The 24,659-nt window shown below is 48.0% G+C and overlaps 1 protein-coding gene across 3 annotated transcripts in view; it reads left to right on the top strand.

Annotated features, from left to right (window-relative positions):
- The window catches only part of LRP12 (LDL receptor related protein 12), a 163,181-nt gene that overhangs the window by 127,265 nt on the left and 11,257 nt on the right, over positions 1 to 24,659 (top strand). For all 3 annotated transcript variants that reach the window (XM_063924306.1, XM_063924308.1, XM_063924307.1), the window contains 3 exons: positions 17,050 to 17,185; positions 20,722 to 20,924; positions 22,865 to 23,957. In XM_063924306.1, the coding sequence (XP_063780376.1) occupies positions 17,050 to 17,185; positions 20,722 to 20,924; positions 22,865 to 23,957 (1,432 nt within the window). The remainder of the gene's footprint in view (positions 1 to 17,049; positions 17,186 to 20,721; positions 20,925 to 22,864; positions 23,958 to 24,659) is intronic.

Genomic DNA, 24,659 nt, shown 5'->3' with positions numbered 1-24,659 from the left:
GCGGAATAACGATGCAGGGATAGAGAGACGGAGGGGGAATAACGATGCAGAGATAGAGAGACGGAGGGGGAATAACGATGCAGGGGAAGAGAGACGGAGGGGGAATAACGATGCAGGGATAGAGAGACGGAGGGGAAATAACAATGCAGAGATAGAGAGACGGAGGGGAAATAACGATGCAGGGATAGAGAGACGGAGGGGAAATAACGATGCAGGGATAGAGAGACGGAGGGGGAATAACGATGCAGGGATAGAGAGATGAGGGGGAATAACGATGCAGGGATAGAGAGATGAGGGGGAATAACGATGCAGGGATAGAGAGACGGAGGGGGAATAACGATGCAGGGATAGAGAGACGGAGGGGGAATAACGATGCAGGGATAGAGAGACGGAGGGGAAATAACAATGCAGGGATAGAGGGACGGAGGGGAAATAACGATGCTGGGGAAGATACTGAGGCGGAATAACGATGCAGGGATAGAGAGACGGAGGGGGAATAACGATGCAGAGATAGAGAGACGGAGGGGGAATAACGATGCCGGGATAGAGAGATGGAGGGGGAATAACAATGCAGGGATAAAGAGACGGAGGGGGAATAACGATGGAGGGGGAATAACGATGCAGGGATAGAGAGATGAGGGGGAATAACGATGCAGGGATAGAGAGACGGAGGGGGAATAACGATGCAGGGATAGAGAGACGGAGGGGGAATAACAATGCAGGGATAGAGAGACGGAGGGGGAATAACAATGCAGGGATAGAGAGACGGAGGGGGAATAACAATGCAGGGATAGAGAGACGGAGGGGGAATAACAATGCAGGGATAGAGAGACGGAGGGGGAATAACAATGCAGGGATAGAGAGACGGAGGGGGAATAACGATGCAGGGATAGAAAGATGGAGGAGGAATAACGATGCAGGGATAGAGAGACTGAGGGGGAATAACGATGCAGGGATAGAGAGACATGGGGGAATTCAATTGGAGGTGAGGTTAAAAACCTTGCTTTACCTCGTGCCCAATTTTGGGTTATCATGGGTATCCGTGCTCCCAATACCCGCAGTATCCAATAAAAAAAAAAATGGTCACAAGGGTTTTCAGCAAACCCCACGACACACACACAGAAAATTTCTCTAATGTCGTAGTGGATACTGGGAACTGTACTTCAGTACCATGGGGTATAGATCGGGTCCATAGGAGCCGGGCACTTTAAGAAATTAACAGTGTGTGCTGGCCCCTCCCCTCTATGCCCCTCCTGCAGACTCCGTTTAGAAAAATGTGCCCAAGGAGCCGGGTGCATTCCTCTGGTGCTCCAGAGAGTTTTCTTCAGAAATTTTATTTAGTTTATTATTTTCAGGTAGTACTGGTTGGCAACCAGTCTACCTGCGTCGTGGGACTTAGGGAGGAACCGGACCAACCTCCTGAGGGTTAATAGCTCCGTAATCCCAGCTGACAGGACATTAAGCTCCTGAGGCCCTGTTTCACATACCATACCGTGTGTGCCCAGGCCAGCAGCGCGACGCCACCCCCTAACACAGGCATGTCCAAACTGCGGCCCTCCAGCTGTTGTAAATCTACATATCCCAGCATGCCCCAACACAGTTTTGCTGTCAGAGAATGCTAAAGCTGTGTCAGGGCATGCTGGGATGTGTAGTTTCTCAACAGCTGGAGGGCCGCAGTTTGGACATGCCTGCCCTAACAGATGCTGAAAACAGACGACTGATGCGGTGAGTGTTTACACCGGGGTCCCGGTTAACAGGTCCCCGGTGTCATGTGGCGACTAAAGGGCACAGCGATCACGGGCTGCGAGCTGCAGTGCCAGCCGCGGACCCAATCACTGGCGATATGAAGGGGGTGAAGGTTTCCTTATTATTAAACTGTTATGTATGTGTAAAATCGTGTAGCCAGTATAAATATAACTGTAGGGAGCGCGCACCATTGAAGGGGCAGGGCTTTCCGAAGAGCGTGATTAGCATATAAAAGGCGCCATTTCCAGCTGCTGCTGACTGAAAGGCTGCATAACAGAGCTCCTCCACAGACCCTGCTGAACACCAATAGTACTGTAACCGTCGGTTATGTAGAAGGGGGAGCATATCAGTGGTGATTCACTGCTGCATCTACTGTTTATATTTATTATTTCTCTGACGTCCTAGTGGATGCTGGGAACTCCGTAAGGACCATGGAGAATAGCGGCTCCGCAGGAGACTGGGCACAACTAAAGAAAGCTTTAGGACTACCTGGTGTGCACTGGCTCCTCCCTCTATGACCCTCCTCCAGACCTCAGTTAGAATTTTGTGCCCGGCTGAGCTGGATGCACACTAGGGGCTCTCCTGAGCTCCTAGAAAAGAAAGTATATTTTAGGTTTTTTATTTTCAGTGAGATCTGCTGGCAACAGACTCACTGCTACGAGGGACTTAGGAGAGAGAAGCGGACCTACCTGCTTGCAGCTAGCTTGGGCTTCTTAGGCTACTGGACACCATTAGCTCCAGAGGGATCGAACACAGGCCCAGCCTCGGTCGTCCGGTCCCGGAGCCGCGCTGCCGTCCCCCTTGCAGAGCCAGAAGCAAGAAGAACGTCCAGGAAATCAGCGGCAGAAGACTTCGGTCTTCATTAAGGTAGCGCACAGCACTGCAGCTGTGCGCCATTGCTCCCTGTGCACACCACATACTCCGGTCACTGATGGGTGCAGGGCGCTGGGGGGGGGGGATGGGCGCCCTGGGCAGCAATTAGAGTACCTTAAGAGTGGCAAATCACACATAATATAGCCTAAAAAGCTATATATGTGTAAAATACCCCTGCCACATTATGATTATAAGAGCGGGAGAAGTCAGCCGAAAAAGGGGCGGGGCTATCTCCCTCAGCACACTGGCGCCATTTTCTCTTCACAGTGCAGCTGGAAGACAGCTCCCCAGGCTCTCCCCTGTAGTTTTCAGGCTCAAAGGGTTAAAAAGAGAGGGGGGGCACAAATCTGTGTATTATAGCAGCTATAAGGGAAAAATCACTGTGGGTAGTGTGAATCCCTGCATTATATAGCGCTCTGGTGTGTGCTGGCATACTCTCTCTCTGTCTCCCCAAAGGATTTTGTGGGGTCCTGTCCTCAGTCAGAGCATTCCCTGTGTGTGTGCGGTGTGTCGGTACGGCTGTGTCGACATGTTTGATGAGGAGGCTTATGTGGAGGCGGAGCAGATGCCGATAAATGTGATGTCACCCCCTGCGGGGTCGACACCTGAGTGGATGGACATGTGGAAGGAATTACGTGACAGTGTCAACTCCTTACATAAAAGGTTTGACGACATAGCAGATGTGGGACAGCCGGCTTCTCAGCCCGTGCCTGCCCAGGCGTCTCAAAAGCCATCACTCAGATGGCAGACACAGATGTCGACACGGATACTGACTCCAGTGTCGACGACGATGAGACTACTGTACATTCCAATAGAGCCACCCGTTACATGATTACGGCAATAAAAAATGTGTTGCACATTTCTTATATTACCCCAGGTACCACAAAAAAGGGTATTATGTTTGGGGAGAAAAAAGCTTCCAGTGGTTTTTCCCCCATCTGATGAACTAAATGTGTGAAGAAGCGTGAGTTTCCCCCGATAAGAAACTGGTAATTTCTAAAAGGTTACTAATGGCGTACCCTTTCCCGCCAGAGGATAGATCTTGTTGGGAGACATCCCCTAGGGTGGATAAAGCGCTTACACGTCTGTCAAAGAAGGTGGCACTACCTCTCAGCCTGCAGATAGAATGCAGGAGGCTATCCTGAAGTCTGTATATACACACTCAGGCATTATACTGAGACCAGCTATTGCTTCAGCATGAATGTGCAGTGCTGCAGCTGCGTGGTCAGATTCTCTGTACCTTAGACACGGACACTATATTGCTAACCATAGAGCATATTAAAGACGCAGTCTTATACATGAGAGATGCACAGAGGGATAATTGCCGACTGGCATCTAAAATAAACGCAATGTCCATTTCTGCCAGGAACTCGGCAGTGGACAGGTGATGCTGATTCTAAAAGGCACATGGAAGTTTTGCCTTACAAGGGTGAGGAGTTGTTTGGGGATGGTCTCTCGGACCTCGTTTCCACAGCGACAGCTGGGAAGTCAGCATTTTTACCCCATGTTCCCTCACAGCCAAAGAAAGCACCGTATTATCAGGTACAGTCCTTTCGGCCCCAGAAAGGCAAGCGGGTTAGAGGCGCGTCCTTTCTGCCCAGAGGCAGAGGTAGAGGGAAAAAGCTACAACATACAGCCAGTTCCCAGGAACAAAAGTCCTCCCCCGCTTCCTCTAAATCCACCGCATGACGCTGGGGCTCCACAGGCGGAGCCAGGTACGGTGGGGGCCCGTCTCAAGAACTTCAGCGACCAGTCGGCTCGCTCACGGGTGGATCCCTGGATTCTACAAGTAGTATCTCAGGGGTACAAGCTGGAATTCGAGACGTCTCCCCCTCGCCGTTTCCTCAAATCTGCCTTGCCGACAGCTCCCCCGGACAGGGAGGCAGTGCTGGAGGCGATTCACAAGCTGTATTCTCAGCACGTGATAATCAAGGTACCCCTCCTTCAACAAGGACGGGGTTCCTATTCCACAATGTTTGTGGTGCCGAAACCGGACGGTTCGGTGAGACCCATTTTAAATTTAAAATCCTTGAACACTTATATAAGAAGGTTCAAGTTCAAGATGGAATCGCTCAGGGCGGTGATTGCAAGCCTGGACGAGGGGGATTACATGGTATCACTGGACATCAAGGATGCTTACCTGCATGTACCCATTTACCCTCCTCACCAGGAGTACCTCAGATTTGTGGTACAGGATTGTCATTACCAATTCCAGACGTTGCCGTTTGGTCTGTCCACGGCACCGCGGGTATTTACCAAGGTAATGGCCGAAATGATGATACTCCTTCGGAGAAAGGGAGTTTTAATTATCCCGTACTTGGACGATCTCCTTATAAAGGCGAGGTCCAGGGAACAGTTGTTGATCGGTGTTGCACTAGCTCGGGAAGTGCTACAACAGCACGGCTGGATCCTGAATATTCCAAAGTCGCAGCTGGTTCCTACAACGCGTCTACTGTTCCTGGGGATGGTTCTGGACACAGAACAGAAAAAAGTGTTTCTCCCGGAGGAGAAGGCCAAGGAGTTGTCATCTCTAGTCAGAGACATCCTAAAACCAAAACAGGTGTCGGTGCACCACTGCACGCGAGTCCTGGGAAAGATGGTGGCTTCTTACGAAGCTATTCCATTCGGAAGGTTCCATGCAAGGATCTTTCAGTGGGATCTGTTGGACAAGTGGTCCGGATCGCATCTTCAGATGCATCGGCTGATAACCCTGTCTCCAAGGACCAGGGTGTCGCTGTTGTGGTGGCTGCAGAGTGCTCATCTTCTAGAGGGCCGCAGATTCGGCATACAGGACTGGATCCTGGTGACCACGGATGCCAGCCTTCGAGGTTGGGGGGCAGTCACACAGGGAAGAAACTTCCAAGGACTATGGACAAGTCAGGTGACTTCCCTACACATAAATATTCTGGAACTAAGGGCCATTTACAATGCCCTAAGTCAGGCAAGACCCCTGCTTCAACGCCAGCCGGTGCTGATCCAGTCAGACAACATCACGGCGGTCGCCCATGTAAACCGTCAGGGCGGCACAAGAAGGATGGCGATGGCAGAAGCCACAAGGATTCTCCGATGGGCGGAAAATCATGTGTTAGCACTGTCAGCAGTGTTCATTCCCGGAGTGGACAACTGGGAAGCAGACTTTCTCAGCAGACACGACCTCCACCCGGGAGAGTGGGGACTTCATCCAGAAGTCTTCCAAATGGTTGTACACCGGTGGGAAAGCTAAAATGACCTTTAATGAAATGCTGTTTGGTGTTTATATTATGGTACGCTAAATACCTATCGATTTGTGTGAACCCCAATATATTTGATAAGTAAATTCTGCACTATGAGAGGCGTCTCTCGCTCTGGTTGATTACAGACACCGCTTTCCTGCGAATAGACCGACTGCAAGATATCCTCTTTGAGACACCCGTTTACGTTTAACCCGGTGACCAGTTGTGGTGCAGATAATCAATTGGAGGAATCAGCCGCTATAATTTTGATGTGCCTGCTAAAAATCAAATTTCCGGTACGCAGATTATCTATAGACACTTCATTGTAAATAACCAAAATTGGTGTGAAGTTACTGCACTATTAGGCGCTTGTCCTCTCCTTGTTTCTCCAGATTTATTTGTCACTAAACCTAGTGACACCCCGAAGGACTGAGCTGCCGTCTGCAGGGTATCCTGTGGAACCAGAGTGCAAGTTTGATAAATCTAAGACATTTCCTGAATATATTATACTGGTTAAGAAGGGAAGTAGCGCACCAACCACACTTTTGATCCATAAATACAGAGTTGTCCACAGCTAGAACAGTCCCTAAAACAGTCGGTAGATAATGTTTATTAAGACTGCTGGCCTCAGACATGCTCCTCAGCCCCCTCTGTTGGTCTCACACAAACGCTCACTTCCACAGATTCTCCAGCTTCACCTGTTACCTTGCATTACACCATACCAAAGCTACTACTAACAGGGTTGGGGTTCTAGTGCCTCCCCTGTCTCACAACAGGGGTTTTTATTCAACTCTGTTGTACCGAAAACGGACGGTTCGGTACGCCAATACTGAACCTCAGATCTCTGAACCCGTAACTATGTGTGTCGTGTATGCTTACAGACTACGGGTGGATCCTAAAGTTGCAGAAGTCTCACCTGGAACCGTCACAGAGAATTCAGTTCCTAGGTATGACACTGGACACAGTATCTCAGATGGTATACCTTCCCATGGACAAGGCCTTGGCAATCCAAGCTATGGTTCGCTCGGTCCTCAATCCTCGCAGGATCTCGGTCCACCTTTGCATTCATCTACTAGGCAAGATGGTGGCCTCATACGAGGCAATCCAGTACAGCAGGTTCCATGCCCGCCCTTTCCAACTGGATTTACTGAACAAGTGGTCAGGGTCTCACCTACACATGCACCAGCTTGTGTCTACGTCGCCAACAGCACGGATTTCCCTGTTGTGGTGGCTACAAGTCCCTAACCTTGTGGAGGGCCGGAGTTTCTGTCCCCAGTCATGGATAATGCTAACAACGCATGCAAGCCTCTGAGGTTAGGGGCAGTGACCCAAGGGGCCCAATTCAAGTGGAAGTGGTCAACTCAGGAATCTGCACTTCCGATAAATGTACTGGAACTCAGGGCGATTTACAATGCCCTTCTGCAGGCTTCCTCTTTTCTCAGGCATCAAGCCGTCCAGGTATGATCGGACATCGCCACGGCAGAGGCATACATAAACCAACAGGGAGGGACAAGAAGCAGGGGCGCACTGTGAGAGATGTCAAGTATACTCCTATGGGCGGAGGCCAACGCAAGAGCCATCTCAGCCATATTCATTCCAGGAGTGGACAACTGGGAAGCAGACTTCCTCATCAGGCACGACGGAGGCCTTCATCCTCAGGTGTTTCAACAGCTGGTTCACCGGTGGGTCTGGCTACAGATAGACCTGATGGCTTCTCATCTGGAACAGAAACAAGAAGCTCCAGCGTTTCTGTTTCAGAACAAGGGATCCGCAGGCGGCTGCTGTGGACACTCTGACGGCGCTGTGGACTTACCAGTTCGTGTACCTGTTTCCTCCAATCCCTCTCATTCCAAGAGTTCTCATAAGGGAAAGCGTTCAGGCAATTCTGATTGGCCTCGACGGGCCTGGTATGCCGCTGCTCAAAGACCTTCTTCAGCGTGGACCATTCGTCTATCCAGACTTACAGTGGCTTCGTTTGATGGCCTGGAGGTTGAGAGATATATTCTAGCCAGAAAAGGTCTCCCCTCCAGGGTAATTTCCATGGTGGTCCAGGCCCGGAAAGGTGGTCTCGTCGAAACACTACCACCGTATCTGGCAGAAATATGTCTTCTGGTGTGAAAGTAGAAAATATGCTCCAGTGGAGTTTCGTCTTGGTCGTTTTCTACTCTTCCTACAAGCAGGAGTAGATAAGGGCCTAAGACTAGGCTCCATCAAAGTCCAGTTTTCGGCGCTCTCCATCTTCTTCCAGAAACAACTTGCTGTTTTGCCGGAAGTTCAGACTTTTCTGAAGGGGGTTCTTCACATTCAACCACCCTTCGTCCCTCCCACGACTCCGTGGAATCTAAATGTGGTCTTGAATTTTCTCCATTCGGATTGGTTTTGAACCCTTACAAAGGGCGGAATTGAAATATCTAATGTGGAAGACTGTCATGTTGCTGGCGTTGGCCTCGGTAAGGCGTGTTTCAGAATTGGGGGCCTTATCTTGTAAGAGTCGTATTTGATATTTCACGAGGATAGGGCGGAACTCAGGACTCGCCGCAGTTTTGCCGAAAGTAGTGTCGGTTTTCACGTATATCAACCTATAGTGGTTCCAGTGTTGGCTGACACATCATTTGCTCCAAAGTCCTTGGACGTGGTTAGGGCTTTGAGAATTTCTGTCAAGAGGGCTGCTCGTCACAGAAAATCTGACTCCCTTTTTGTTCTTTATGACGCTGCCGAGATTGGTCGTCCTGCTTCTAAGCAGTCCATTGCTCGTTGGCTCAGGTTGACAATTCAACAAGCCTATTCTTCGCCTGCTTTGCCGCTGCCGACTTCTATACAGGCCCACTCCACTAGGTCAGTGAGTTCTTCCTGGGCGGCTGGCCGGGGTGTCTCGGCCTTACAGTTGTGCCGTGCAGCTTCTGGTTCGAACACATTTGTGAAGTTCAACGCCTTGACCAGGGATGAACTTCAGTTTGGTCAGGTGGTTTTGAGAGGGTCTCAGCACACTCCCATCCGTATAGGGAGCTTTGGGACTTCCCCATGGTACTAAAGTACAGTTCCCAGTATCCACTAGGACGAGAAAATAGAAATTTGAGACCTACCGGTAATTCCTTTTCACGTAGTCCGTAGTGGATACTGGTCGCCCGCCTCAGTGCTTCATTTTTCCTGCTTACTACGTTGTAAGTGGTCTTGGTGGGGTCTGCTGTTGCTGTCCCTGTTCCATGTTTGATTAGCCTTGCTAATCTTGTTGTTGTTTAGCGTTGCTACCTTCTGTTTTGGTTAGCATTGCTATCCTTTTTTCTCTATCGTCCTAGTGGATGCTGGGGTTCCTGAAAGGACCATGGGGAATAGCGGCTCCGCAGGAGACAGGGCACAAAAAGTAAAGCTTTAGGATCAGGTGGTGTGCACTGGCTCCTCCCCCTATGACCCTCCTCCAAGCCAGTTAGATTTTTGTGCCCGGCCGAGAAGGGTGCAATCTAGGTGGCTCTCCTAAAGAGCTGCTTAGGAAAGTTTAGCTTAGGTTTTTTATTTTACAGTGAGTCCTGCTGGCAACAGGATCACTGCAACGAGGGACTTAGGGGAGAAGAAGTGAACTCACCTGCGTGCAGGATGGATTGGCTTCTTGGCTACTGGACATCAGCTCCAGAGGGACGATCACAGGTACAGCCTGGATGGTCACCGGAGCCTTGCCGCCGGCCCCCTTGCAGATGCTGAAGTAAGAAGAGGTCCAGAATCGGCGGCAGAAGACTCCTCAGTCTTCTAAAGGTAGCGCACAGCACTGCAGCTGTGCGCCATTTTCCTCTCAGCACACTTCACACGGCAGTCACTGAGGGTGCAGGGCGCTGGGAGGGGGGCGCCCTGGGAGGCAAATGAATACCTATTTTGGCTAAAAATACCTCACATATAGCCTCCGGAGGCTATATGGAGATATTTAACCCCTGCCAGAATCCGTTAAGAGCGGGAGACGAGGCCGCCGAAAAAGGGGCGGGGCCTATCTCCTCAGCACACAGCGCCATTTTCCCTCACAGAAAGGCTGGAGGGAAGGCTCCCAGGCTCTCCCCTGCACTGCACTACAGAAACAGGGTTAAAACAGAGAGGGGGGGCACTAATTTGGCGATATGCTTATATATATATTAAGATGCTATAAGGGAAAACACTTATATAAGGTTGTCCCTATATAATTATAGCGTTTTTGGTGTGTGCTGGCAAACTCTCCCTCTGTCTCTCCAAAGGGCTAGTGGGTCCTGTCCTCTATCAGAGCATTCCCTGTGTGTGTGCTGTGTGTCGGTACGTGTGTGTCGACAGGTAGGAGGACGATGTTGGTGAGGAGGCGGAGCAATTGCCTGTAATGGTGATGTCACTCTCTAGGGAGTCGACACCGGAATGGATGGCTTATTTAGGAAATTACGTGATAATGTCAACACGCTGCAAGGTCGGTTGACGACATGAGACGGCCGACAAACAATTAGTACGGTCCAGACGTCTCAAAAACACCGTCAAGGGTTTTAAAACGCCCGTTTACTTTAGTCGGTCGACACAGACACAGACAGGGACACTGAATCCAGTGTCGACGGTGAATAAACAAACGTATTCCTTATTAGGGCCACACGTTAAAGGCAATGAAGGAGGTGTTACGTATTTCTGATACTACAAGTACCACAAAAGAGGGTATTATGTGGGATGTGAAAAAACTACCATAGTTTTTCCTGAATCAGATAAATTAAATAAAGTGTGTGATGATGCGTGGGTTCCCCCCGATAGAAAATTATGGGCGGTATACCCTTTCCCGCCAGAAGTTAGGGCGCGTTGGGAAACACCCTTTAAGGTGGATAAGGCGCTCACACGCTTATCAAAAAAAGTGGCGGTACCGTCTATAGATAGGGCCGTCCTCAAGGACCAGCTGACAAGGCTGGAAAATATAATAAAAAGTATATACACACATACTGGTGTTATACTGCGGCCAGCGATCGCCTCAGCCTGGATGTGCAGAGCTAGGGTGGCTTGGTCGGATTCCCTGACTAAAAATATTGATACCCTTGACAGGGACAGTATTTTATTGACTATAGAGCATTTCTATATATGCGAGATGCACAGAGGGATATTTGCACTCTGGCATCATGAATAAACGCGATGTCCATAACTGCCAGAAGATGTTATGGACACGACAGTGGTCAGGTGATGCAGATTCCAAACGGCACAGTATGGCCGTATACAGGAAGAGGACTTGTTTGGGGTCGGTCCATCGGACCTGGTGGTCACGGCAACTGCTGGAAAATCCACCGTTTTTTACCCTAAGTCACATCTCTGCAGAAAAAGACACCGTCTTTTCAGCCTCAGTCCTCTCGTCCCTATAAGATCATATCTGCCCAGGGATAGAGGAAAGGGAAGAAGACTGCAGCAGGCAGCCCATTCCCAGGAACAGAAGCGTTCCACCGCGTCTGACAAGTTCTCAGCATGGCGCTGAGACCGTACAGGACCCCTGGATCCTACAAGTAGTATCCCGGGGGTACAGATGGGCCTTCGCAGGCTCCTGAAGTCTGCTTTACCAAGTCTCCCTCCGACAAGGAGGTAGTATGGGAAAAAATTCACAAGCTGTATTCCCAGCAGGTGATAATTAAATTACCCCTCCTACTACAGAAAAGGGGTATTATTCCACACTATATTGTGGTACTGAAGCCAGAAGGCTAGGTGAGACTTATTCTAAAAATTTGTTTTTGAACACTTACAAAGGTTCAAATTAAGATGAAGTCACTCAGAGCAGTGATAACGAACCAGGAATAAGGGGACTATATAGTGTCCCGGGACATCAGGGATGCTTACCTCTATGTCCCAAATTTGCCCTTCTCACTAAGGGTACCTCAGGTTCGTGGTGCAGAACTGTCACTATCAGTTTCAGACGCTGCCGTTTGGATTGTCCACGGCACCCTGGGGTCTTTACCAAGGTAATGGCCGAATTGATGATTCTTCTTCGAAGAAAAGGCGTCTTAATTATCCCTTACTTGGACGATCTCCTGATAGGGGCATAGTCCAGGGAACAGTTGGAGGTCGGAGTAGCACTATCTCGGATACTGCTACAATCAGCACGGGTGGATTCTAAATATTCCAAAATCGCAGCTGATCCCGACGACACGTCTGCTGTGCCTAGGGATGATTCTGGACACAGTCCAGAAAAAGGTGTTTCTCCCGGAAGAGAAAGCCAGGGAGTTATCCGAGCAAGTCAGGAACCTCCTAAAAACAGTGCATCATTGCACAAGGGTCCTGGTAAAAATGGTGGCTTCCTACGAAGCAATTCCATTCGGCAGATTTCACGTAAGAACTTTTCAGTGGGATCTGCTGGACAAATGGTCCGGATCGCATCTTCAGATGCATCAGCGGATAACCCAATATCCAAGGACAAGGGTGTCTCTCCTGTGGTGGTTATAGAGTGCTCATCTTCTAGAGGGCAGCAGATTCGGCATTCAGGATTGGATGCTGGTAACCACGGAGCCCAGCCTGAGAGGTTGGGGACCAGTCACACAAGGAAAAAATTTCCAGGGAGTGTGATCAAGTATGGAGACTTTTCTCCACATAAATATACTGGAGCTAAGGGTAAATTTATAATGCTCTAAGCTTAGCAAGACCTCTGCTTCAAGGTCAGCCGGTATTGATCCAGTGGGAAAAACATCACGGCAGTCGCCCACGTAAACAGACAGGGCGACACAAGAAGCAGGAGGGCAATGGCAGAAACTGCAAGGACTTTTCGCTGGGCGGAAAATCATGTGATAACACTGTCAGCAGTTTTTCATCCCGGGAATGGAAACTGGGAAGCAGACTTCCTCAGCACGACCTCCACCCGGGAGAGTGGAAACTTCATTGAGAAGTTTTTTCCACATGATTGTAAACCGTTGGGAAATACCAAAGGTGGACATGATGGCGTCCCGTCTGAACAAAAAAACGGGACAGGTATTGCGCCAGGTCAAGAGACCCTCAGGCAATAGATGTGGACGTTCTGGTAACACCGTGGGTGTACCAGTCGGTGTATGTGTTCCCTCCTCTGCTTCTCATACCTAAGGTGCTGAGAATTATAAGACGTAGAGGAGTAAGAACTATACTCATGGCTCCGGATTGGCCAAGAAGGACTTGGTACCCGGAACTTCAAGAGATGCTTACAGAGGTCTTATGGCCTCTGCCGCTAAGAAGGGACTTGCTTCAGCAAGTACCATGTCTGTTCCAAGACTTACCGCAGCTGCGTTTGTCGGCATGGCGATGGAAAGCCGGATCCTAAGGGAAAAAAGGCATTCCGGAAGAGGTCATTCCTACCCTGGTCAAAGCCAGAAAGGAGGTGACCGCACAACATTATCACCACGTGTGGCGAAAATATGTTGCGTGGTGTGAGGCCAGGAAGGCCCCACAAAGAAATTTCAACTTGGTCGTTTCCTGCATTTCCTGCAAACAGGAGTGTCTATGGGCCTCAAATTGGGGTCCATTAAGGTTCAAATTCGGCCCTGTAAATTTTCTTCCAGAAAGAATTGGCTTCAGTTCCTGAAGTCCAGAAGTTTGTCAAGGGAGTATTGCATATACAAACCCCTTTTTTGTGCCTCCAGTGGCACTGTGGGATCTCAACGTAGTTCTGGGATTCCTCAAATCACATTGGTTTAAAACCAGTCAAATATGTGGATTTGAAGCATCTCACATAAAAAGTGACCATGCTCTTGGCCCTGGCCTGGACCAGGCGAGTGTCAAATTGGTGGTTTTTTCTCAAAAAAGCCCATATCTGTTTGTCCATTCGGACAGGGCAGAGCTGCGGACTCGTCCCCAGTTCTCTCCCTAAGGTGGTGTCAGTGTTTCCCCTGAACCAGCTTATTGTGGTGCCTTGCACCTACTAGGGACTTGGAGGACTCCAAGTTGCTAGGAGTTGTCAGGGCCCTGAAAATATGTTCCAGGACAGCTGGAGTCAGAAAATCTGACTCGCTGTTTATACTGTATGCACCCAACAAGTTGGGTGCGCCTGCTTCTAAGCAGGCGATTGCTCGTTGGATTTGTAACACAATTCAACTTGCACATTCTGAGGCAGGCCTGCCACAGTCTAAATCGGTTAAGGCCCATTCCACAAGGAAGGTGGGCTCATCTTGGGCGGCTGCCCGAGAGGTCTCGGCATTACAACTCTGCCGAGCAGCTACGTGGTCAGGGGAGAACACGTTTGTAAAATTCTACAAATTTGATATCCTGGCAAAAGAGGACCTGGAGTTCTCTCATTCGGTGCTGCAGAGTCATCCGCACTCTCCCGCCCGTTTGGGAGCTTTGGTATAATCCCCATGGTCCTTTCAGGAACCCCAGCATCCACTAGGACGATAGAGAAAATAAGAATTTACTTACCGATAATTCTATTTCTCGGAGTCCGTAGTGGATGCTGGGCGCCCATCCCAAGTGCGGATTATCTGCAATACTTGTACATAGTTACAAAAATCGGGTTATTATTGTTGTGAGCCATCTTTTCAGAGGCTCCGCTGTTATCATACTGTTAACTGGGTTTAGATCACAAGTTGTACGGTGTGATTGGTGTGGCTGGTATGAGTCTTACCCGGGATTCATAATTCCTCCCTTATTGTGTACGCTCGTCCGGGCACAGTACCTAACTGGCTTGGAGGAGGGTCATAGGGGGAGGAGCCAGTGCACACCACCTGATCCTAAAGCTTTACTTTTTGTGCCCTGTCTCCTGCGGAGCCGCTATTCCCCATGGTCCTTTCAGGAACCCCAGCATCCACTACGGACTCCGAGAAATAGAATTATCGGTAAGTAAATTCTTATTATTGTTGTGTGTTTGTTCGTTACAGCACCGCTGTTTGTGTATATCCTTCTCTCAAGGTATGTCCGTCTCCTCGGGCACAGTTTTCCCAGACTGAGGGGCGTAGAGGGGAGGAGCCAGTACACACTGTTAATTTCTTAAAGTGCCAGGATCCTACGGACCCGATCTATACCCCATGGTACTAAAGTACAGTTCCCAGTATCTACTACGGACTACGCGAAAATAAGATTTTACTCACCGGTAAATCTATTTCTCGTAGTCCGTAGTGGATGCTGGGGACTCCGTAAGGACCGTGCCCAGTCTCCTGCGGAGCCCGTCTATTCCCCATGGTCCTTACGGAGTCCCCAGCATCCACTAGGACGTTAGAGAAAAGGAATTACCAGTAGATATCAAATTCCTATTTTTACCCCCCTACCCCTCTGGGGGTCTCCGGTTATCTCTGCAGATCCTGGTGGTCTCCCCTTCATCTTCTCACTGGGGAGGGGGCTGCTGGGATATGTAGTTCTCCCAATGGCCAGATCGGAGGGGATGATAGTGGACATGTGGGGGGACGCACACACTCACCAGCTGTCGCTCATATACACACACACTCACATACGCCGCACATACTCGCCACTGCTGCAGAGGACCGGCTCCTGACGCTGGAGGACAAGACCCCGCTTCGTTTGGTGTGTAATTACAGACTAATTAAGCTAATTGGAAACTTCCGAATTGCATAATTAGCCCTCATGGCTCTGGGGTCCTAGAGCAAGTCCCGGTGATATTTTTTTCCCTAAAATTAACAATTTTAGAAAAAATCAGACTTGCTCTGGGGGTGCGAGAAGAAAGATGCAGTGATTCTATAGAAATCACTGCATCACAATTTCTGTCCCACAATGAACTACCAAAACCCCACGGCTGCCGGAAAAACCCTGCAGGGTCTTTTATATTTCCCTCCGTCAGTTGTATTCCCCCCAAAGTGGGTAAATAAGAATACATTGGAAGCTTAGAGTTATAGCAGAAGAATAACAATAAAGTGTTAGTAGAGATACACACAGGGCAATATAGAATTAGCTGAGGTACTTTACCAGTGCTAAATGGATCGCCTGGGGCTACCCTATTAGCCCCGATAGCCAGCGTTATCTCCTGATGCCGGCACTTATCGGGGAATGGTGAGGAAGGCAAAGCAAAATCCCTGATAAGTGATTATTTTTTACGCGATAAGTGCAGCGAAAATCTTTGGCTTTTCGCATACCTCATGTATTTTCGCGAGGTGTTTCTTGCGAATGAATTGGATAGGGGAGATGACAAAAAAAATCAGTGATAAATTATTATTTTTTGCGAAAATTCCACATTTTTTACCCCAGCATTATTGCGGCTAATTGGATACGCCCATAGGAGGATGACATTGATAAATGGAGTGATGTAGCTGAGGGATAGAAGAAAGACATACAGAAGGTATAATGGTGTGGTTGTAGAGATACTTAGAGGGGGATAATGGTGAGAGACCTGGGTGTGGTATGGAAGGTAGATGGTAACTAGATCGACAGTGTCTAGGTCGACCACTATTGGTCGACAGGGTCTCTAGGTCGACATGGTCTAGGTTGACAGGTCAAAAGGTCGACATGGTTTTTTATGGGGTTTTTGTGTTGTTTTCTTCGTAGAGTGACCGGGAACCCCAATTAGTGCACCGTGTCCCCTCGCATGGCTCTCCATGTTTCGGGCAAGGTGCCTCGCTCCACTACCGCTGCGCTCGGCACAGGTTACCATTCCCAATTGCAGTCCACATGGATCGTTAAGTATGAAAAGGTTCAAAAAAGAAAAACGTGAAATACTCATGTCGACCTTTTGACCTGTTGACCTAGAACATGTCAACCTAGAGACCCTGTCGACCTAGAGACCGGATCCCGAGAGACCTATGGGGCAGATTCTATTAAGCATTGAAGCTGTATATAATGTCTTCTGTAGTTTATAACATGCACAGTGCCAGCTAACTCCTAGGGGGTCAGTTTCCTAAAGGTTCTAAAAATAAAAAGCGGTGATTTTGCCTATAGCAACCAATCATATTCTGTATCATTTCTCTATTGCAGCCTAGAAAATTACAGACAGGATGTGATTGGTTGCTATGGGCAACATCACCACTCTTCATTATTAGAACCCCTAGTAAATGTATCCCCCAAGTCTTTGCTGACCCACACCGTGCATTGTTTTGCTTAAACGTAACCCAGACAGAACAGACAATAGTCTGCCATATTGTTGACCTTTGTTTTCCCCATACTGCACACACAGTACATAATGATAGCACTGTGCTTACAGCAGTGTGTTTTTGTCTAACCGTAGACCCAATAATAAAGGAATTGTACAATAGATCATTGTACAGAATTTGTAATTGTTATGCCAAGAACATAATACAGAAATACACAGTATAACTCCATTGAAGCTATATATTTTGTCCTTTCTCTGTTGTTTTAGCCTGCGGCGGGATTCCTGAGCAGATTCGTCAGCCCAGCGGCATCATCACCAGTCCCGGGTGGCCTGAAGATTACCCTCCTAGAATAAACTGTAGTTGGTACATCCATGCAAACCCAGGAGAAATAATCACAATAAGGTGTATATTGCCCTATTACATGGTCATATTATAATCGCCATAACATGAACTTGGCTATCACACAGTTTTACGAGTAACTAACTTGATTTTGTCCAAGACGGCCAATCAGAAGTTTGCTTTTATATATTTTTTTAAACCGTAGCAGAAAAATGTCCACTATGATCTGGAGCTTGACGAATTTAGGCAATTATATTAGTGCAAGGGGAACCATAGGTCAGGCTGAACGTAAGCAGAAGATATCTACGATATCTATTGCGTTACCTTCATATTGAATGGTATTGTCTCCAAAAGTAGGTGAAAGTGTACATTCTGTAGAAATTAAAGGTTAATGAATAGACTCAGCATACCGATCCTGGCAGCAGAATGCCAGCAGGTGGACGAGCGCAGCAAAGCCCCTTGCACGCTCATTGCGCTCGCCACAGGTTCTGTTCCCACTCTATGGGTGTCGTGGACGCCCACGAGTGGGAATAGACACTGTGGTTATGCATTCTGACTGCCAGCATTTTGAGCACTCGGGATTCCGGCGTTAGCATGGTGACCGTCGTGATCCCAAGCACCGGTCACATGACCGAATCCCGTTTCAAACCACCCAAAAAATAGGCAAGTGGAGGTGTTGGCTATAGCAGCCTATCATGTTACAGCTATTCTTCTAGTACATTGTCAAATGATAGCTAGAATGTGATTGGTTGATATAGAAAATACAGTACCTCAATTTATCCTCTTTAGAAGATTTTAATACATCTCCAACTAATAAGGGGGACATTTACTAAGCAGTGTTAAGAGCAGAGAAGTGGCCCCATCAACCAATCAGTAGTTCTGTATCATTTTATAGTATGCAAATTATAGATGTTACTTCAGTGCTGATTGGTTGCCATGGGCAACTTCTCCACTGGCTCACTTCTCCGCTCTTATCACTGCTTAGTAAATGTCCCCCTTATACTTTAACATTCACAGCACCAACAACAGGTATTAGCTAGTTATGCTCCAAAACAGCGATTGGAATATAAGTCACCGTAGTAAAGGTTTGGCAGTTTTTATTCTTAGTGTGTCTAGAATGGTTTCAATTACTTTTCAAACCAAATTCTTATCTCACTTTGATTTTCTGTTTTTTTAGAGTAGCTTTTTATAATACTCCAGAGCTCTGGAACAATGTGCAGTGGTACCGTAGCCCAATAAGAGACACTAACCTATGCATAAACGCAATTAAATAATATTTGCAGTATATAACTGTTCAGTTCTGATATCCTTGCTTATAATAGTTTTAACTTCCTAGTTTATAGTTGGTGGTTAGTTCTGAGGTAATTTAATTCTGTTTGCAACAGGAAATATTACATTTTTAGACCTCACCTTTCAGTGATTTGTATGAAATAGATCAGAATCAAATAAAGACATTCTGCCTTTCTATGTTTACACAACTCATGAACTTTGCATGATCTTATAAATTACAGTAGTGCTTTTTTCCAGTGTTTCCCCAACTGCAGTCTTTGGGGACCTCGGACAGTGCATGTTTTCCAGTTCCCACAGTTAGTGCACAGGTGTAATCATTACTGACTGACTCATTTTTACCAGATCCACAGGTGGAGCTCATTATAGCATCCTGGAGGTCCCTGAGGACTGCAGCTGAGAAATGCTGCTTTATGTCATGTATAGTCTGTTATACTCCTTTTCCATCTGTAGCACGGGTCGCAGCCGGGAGCCTGACACGGCTGCGACCCGTGCTACAGCCCCCTTTCCCACAGCCCTCACCAACCCGGCATACTGCCGGGTTGGTGACGCTGCTGCTGACGCAGCAGGGGTGGCGCTAGGAGATCACATGATCTCCCAGCTCCGCCATCCCATACACTGTGAACGGGAGCGGACACGGCTCCCATTCACACTTCACAGCTTACCGGGTTGAACACGTGTTCAACTTGGCAAGCTACCCTGCTAGGAATCCCCGGATCACTTGATCCAGAAATTTGCAGGGGGGACCTTTTCCACTAGAAAAAAACACGGGTAAATGCGCGGCCCCGCGCATTTACCAGTGTTTTTAAAGCTAGTGGAAAAGGGGTATAACGGACGACTGGGGGTATATGGAAAAGCTGGAACAGGGAACTCTCTGAAATGCTGTTGGCATAACAAACAAGAGCCTGGAGCGGTTCAGCGTCTGTAGCACTCAGATTAGATCACAGGTTCTCAAACTCGGTCCTCAGGACCCCACACGGTGCATGTTTTCCAGGTCCCCTCACAGAATCACAAGTGACATAATGAGCTCCACCTGTGGACCTTTTAAAATGTGTCAGTGAGTAATTAATACACATGTGCACTTGCTGGGTTACCTGCAAAACATGCACTGTGTGGGGTCCTGAGGATCGAGTTTGAGATCCACTGGATTAGATAGTGGTTATACAGTATATTAATCATGGCTACAACCGGTCAGGTGGAGGGTCCCTGGAAAGAACCTTTTCTGTATATTTTTCCCAAACACCACCGTTAAGTCCAGGTTTTAAGGATATCAGTGCTTGAAAACAGGTGACTTAATTGGGTCCCCGGTCAATTTGATTTAACCAGCAGCACCCAAGCATGGATATCCTTAAAACCTGGAACGTATTGGTGAAAAATCTTTTAACACAAACCATGTAAACTTTAGCTTCCTGTGAACTTAGATAATGATCAGACAGATAACACTGATTTTATTTCAATGGCACGAGTATATCTTTGTATTATGTTAGAGCGCCCCCTGCCGGGAGACATTAAGTACATACCGATAATTACAAGGCTATACTTTTGTAATGCAGAGCACAATGCTGATTCCTTACCAATGGATTTTCTAGATGACAGGTTTTCAAACTCAGTCCTCAGGACCCCACACACTGCATGTTTTGCAGGTCTCCTCACAGAATCACAAGTGAAATAATTAGCTCCACCTGTGGACTTTTTAAAATGTGTCGGTGAGTGATTAATACTCCTGTGCACCTGCTGGGTTACCTGCAAAACACGCACTGAGGACTGAAGTTTGAGAACCTATGCTCTAGATCAGTGGTTCTCAAACTCGGTCCTCAGGACCCCACACAGTGCATGTTTTGCAGGTAACCCAGCAGGTGCACAGGTGTATTAATTAATCACTGACACATTTTTAAAGGTCCACAGGTGGAGTTAATTATGTCACTTGTGATTCTGTGAGGAGACCTGCAAAACATGCACCGTGTGGGGTCCTGAGGACCGAGTTTGAGAACCTGTGCTCTAGATAATAGGTCTGCAAAATCGGTCCTCATTACCCCACGCAGGGCATGCTTTGCAGGTAACCCAGCAGGTGCACTGTGTGGGGTAATGAGGACCGAGTTTGCAGACCTATGGTCTAGATGTCCTGGTGATTGCTGAGAATACTGTACCCCCTCCCCTGACATAGGAACCTGAATGTGCTTGTGCTGCGAGTGCAGACATGACCTCCTACTATATAGTGCTCGGCGTGTGATATTAGCATTTACCTTTATCTGTAAAGCGGCAATATCTGCCGCAGCGTTCTCTCTAACCATCTGCGTTCTGTCACTTTGAAGTTTTCAAGAATTTGATCTCCAGGGATCGGCCACCTGCAGCTTCGATTGGTTATCCATAGGCCCGTCACAGAGTTCAGATGGCGTTAGAGCATGTGGCTCTACAATCCCAGCCCCATACACATCCCTTCAAGACCACGTGTGGATCAAGTTCCACGCAGATGACCGTATTTCTAGGAAAGGATTTCGGCTGTCTTATAATGCAGGTATGGCTCAGTGTAACGATGTAGCTGCACTGTATGTTGGGGACGGGTTCCGTATCTGCAAATAATGAGCCAACTGAAGCTCTTCCAGGCTTTTGTAGCTGTCTGCCACCTCATTAGCCTGCTTGGTGCCCCATAGACGCCGCATGTGATCCAGGTGTACACCGGAACTGTCAGTCACATGATCACTCTGAATCACGGATCTGCTCATACAGACTGATTCGCTGCTGGTGCTACATTATAGGGAGCCCCTTCCCCAATCATACGCAGGCTCTGCCCTGTCCTACTGCACACACAGTATGGAGAAGGCGGTACCTGGCTGGTGATTGGTGGATAGACTCTGGGGCAAATGCAGGATTTCTACAGGGGAGTTTCTGAATGCTAGATTTTAGGTGTAAAGTGAAATAAAAAATGCTGCACAAGCCTAAAGCAGACGCTATTTTGTAGCTAAATTGTTTCCTATATGTATGGTTGAGTCCCAAAGTCCCACGGAGTCTTATCTGGTGAGATTAGTATATTTAAAAAGGGTATAATGGTTTTTACACACTATACTGTAGCTACTGACGTGACAGGCGAATATACTGACAGGACAGACAGAGACACAAGCAGGCGTGAGGGACAGTTACACTGGCAGTGCTAGAAGACGGGCTCACGGGTCAGAGAGACACACACTGACAGTACTCACCCTCTTACCCCTGCAAGTCAGACAGCTACAGACTTCCCTCCTCCCAAAGCTGTGCGCTGGAAAACTCTTGTCAATATAGAGGAGACACTCTGCACATGATTGGTCAGTTCTGTTTCCTGTGCTAGTTTCACCCTCCCCACTGCTGATGGCCAACTGCAGTGCCCGAAGCTCCTTCATGACGTACGAGAGGTATACAGTGGTTTTTCAGCACATGGGAAAGTTTCTGGGCAGCAGGAGACACCCCCCCCCCCCCCTACCCTCTTCCCCCCGCCGCACCGACATAAGGGTCTCCCTTTCATGAATGGAAAGCACTTGTCAGTGAGGGTAAAGTATAATCATAGCGTATAACTGCCTCTATAGACTGCAAAATATTGTGCAGTCTTAATGATTATTTGGAGGCATTTCTTACATACTATGAATATTTTGTATTTTCTTAGTTCCGTGACATTTTTCTTTAATGGGGTTTATTTCTGATGTGGTACAGTTGCAGTAATGTGTCTGACTGTTGTTATTTCTTAAAATCGTTTCTGGAACTTTATTGCCAGTTTAAAGGCATTCAGTATGATATCCCAGCTGTTGGGATCCCGAGACAGGAGACCGAAGCCGGGATCCCAAAGCCAGAATACAGGCGGCGAGCACAGTGTGTCCCCTCGCGGGCTTGCTGCACTCGCCGCGCTTTGGGCCGTTGCCACAGGGTTATATTCACCCTCGGGCGGTGGCATGGACAAACACCCGAGTGGGGATTCTGACCGCCGGTATTTCACTGGGTGTCGGGATTCCGGCGTCTCTATCTTGTTTGCCTCCCGTTTAAAGGGCTACTGTAAATCCAGCATATGAGAGGCCCCTTATAACACTCATAGGGGCATAGTCAATTCCACTCGAGCTGCCGTCTGCTCCGTAGGCTGCATGCAGAGTCTGCTAACATACAGTTAACACACGGAAGCCGCACCTAATTGAATTGTGTGTATCCCTGTTACCCGTCACACGGCGAGCTTTTGTGCACTGCTAGCTATTTTAAGCATAGAAATCCTTCCTGCTGTGTCCCCATTACCAGTATATAGATGGAGCACGTTATCATCTGTGGTTATATAAATGGGACGACAAAGACTGAGCATTGCTGTCATTTTATGGGAGACTTTGAGAATCTTACAGGATGTCTTTTCACACTTTGTGTCACCCTTTTAACTTGTGCCTTCTGATCCTCTCGTCAGTTTGAATGTGAAATTATTATTTTTTTTTTCTTCTTTTTCCATTTAAGCAAAGAAAAAATGTGAGCGGAATCGATTCCGTTGCGACAATGGAAAATGTATATCCGAAACATTGAAATGCAACCGGATGGACGATTGCGGCGATGGTTCTGATGAGAAGTTGTGTGCCAAAGCTAATCGCCCAACGGAGTCTTCATTTCAGCCCTGTGCTTCCAACAGGTTTCAGTGCCTGTCGCGTTTCACTAAAGCCTACACTTGCCTTCCCAACTCTTTGAAATGCGATGGAAACATCGATTGCCTGGACCTAGGGGATGAGATTGATTGTGATGTACCCACTTGCGGGCAGTCGCTTAAATACTTCTATGGAGCCTTCAGTTCGCCAAACTACCCAGACTTCTATCCACCCGGCAGCAACTGCACGTGGCTTATTGACACCGGAGATCGACGCAAGGTTATTTTGCGTTTCACAGACTTCAAGTTGGATGGTACTGGCTACGGCGACTATGTGAAAATATACGACGGGCTCGAGGAAAACTCCCATAAACTGTTGCGGGTTTTAACAGCATTTGACTCCCACGCTCCCCTTACAGTAGTCTCTTCCTCCGGGCAGATACGGGTGCATTTCTGTGCCGATAAGGTGAATGCAGCCAGAGGATTTAATGCAACGTACCAAGTGGATGGATTCTGCCTTCCATGGGAGATTCCCTGCGGCGGTAACTGGGGCTGCTACACGGAACAGCAGCGATGTGACGGCTACTGGCACTGCCCCAATGGGAGAGATGAGCTGAACTGTACAATGTGCCAAAAGGATGAGTTCCCTTGCTCCAGAAACGGGGTCTGCTACCCCCGTTCCGACCGGTGCAATTACCAGAATCATTGCCCCAATGGTTCCGATGAGAAGAATTGCTTCTTTTGCCAGCCGGGTAATTTCCACTGCAAAAATAACCGCTGCGTCTTTGAAAGCTGGGTGTGCGATTCTCAAGATGACTGCGGGGACGGCAGCGACGAGGAGAACTGCCCCGTGATTGTGCCCACACGTGTGATCACAGCGGCTGTCATCGGCAGCCTCATATGCGGGCTGCTGCTGGTCATCGCATTGGGGTGTACCTGCAAGCTCTACTCTCTGCGCATGTTTGAACGCAGGTAAGTGGACAGGTTTCATCTGTTGCTGAACTATTCATGTTTTTCTGTCAGCCACTAGGGGGCACTGGCACAACTTCAAGACAGTGGGGTGATGATGGTGGCTTACACGGAGCTGGCACTTTACATAATCTAAGAAGTGAAACAGGCTCCTCCCCCCTCTCTCCCCCATAATCCCTCAGTACTGTCTATTTCTTGTGGTTCGCCTAACTTCCTGTGTTTCAGTCCTAAAATAAGCCATTCGTATGGTGTATAGCTGTTCTCGCAGGATTCAAATAAATGAAACCAACATGTGGCTAATTAGATCATCGCAAGCCATCGATACTGGTCTACACCAAGGGCTTCTTACAGAGGCCACATGCAACTTGTTTATGGGTTATTTGATGGCAAATAATTAATCTATAAGACTGTTCAGTTAAAGGGGGCTCAAGTCCTGTTTCTGTAGACCTTTTTTTTTTTTTTAAAGTTACCTGGTTCTGGTAATAGTGTGAGTCCTTGGCCATGTGGTAAAGAATGTTTTAAGAATAAATTTAAAAAACTCAGAACAACTCTTTGTTTTAGAAAAGACACATTGGAGAATGATTCCATTTAGCTGCAGGGATGTCCAGCTATCTCGAACGTCTCCTAAATTGTTATTGTGTTGGCCCTTAGAAAGAAAGTAATGTGTCCCTGCACTGCCATTGGGCGAGCCTAGGGCGCTAAGGT

This window comes from Pseudophryne corroboree, chromosome 5 (assembly GCF_028390025.1).
Source record: "Pseudophryne corroboree isolate aPseCor3 chromosome 5, aPseCor3.hap2, whole genome shotgun sequence".
Classification (NCBI taxonomy): Eukaryota; Metazoa; Chordata; class Amphibia; order Anura; family Myobatrachidae; genus Pseudophryne; species Pseudophryne corroboree.
This window is presented reverse-complemented; position numbering and strand designations above follow the sequence as displayed.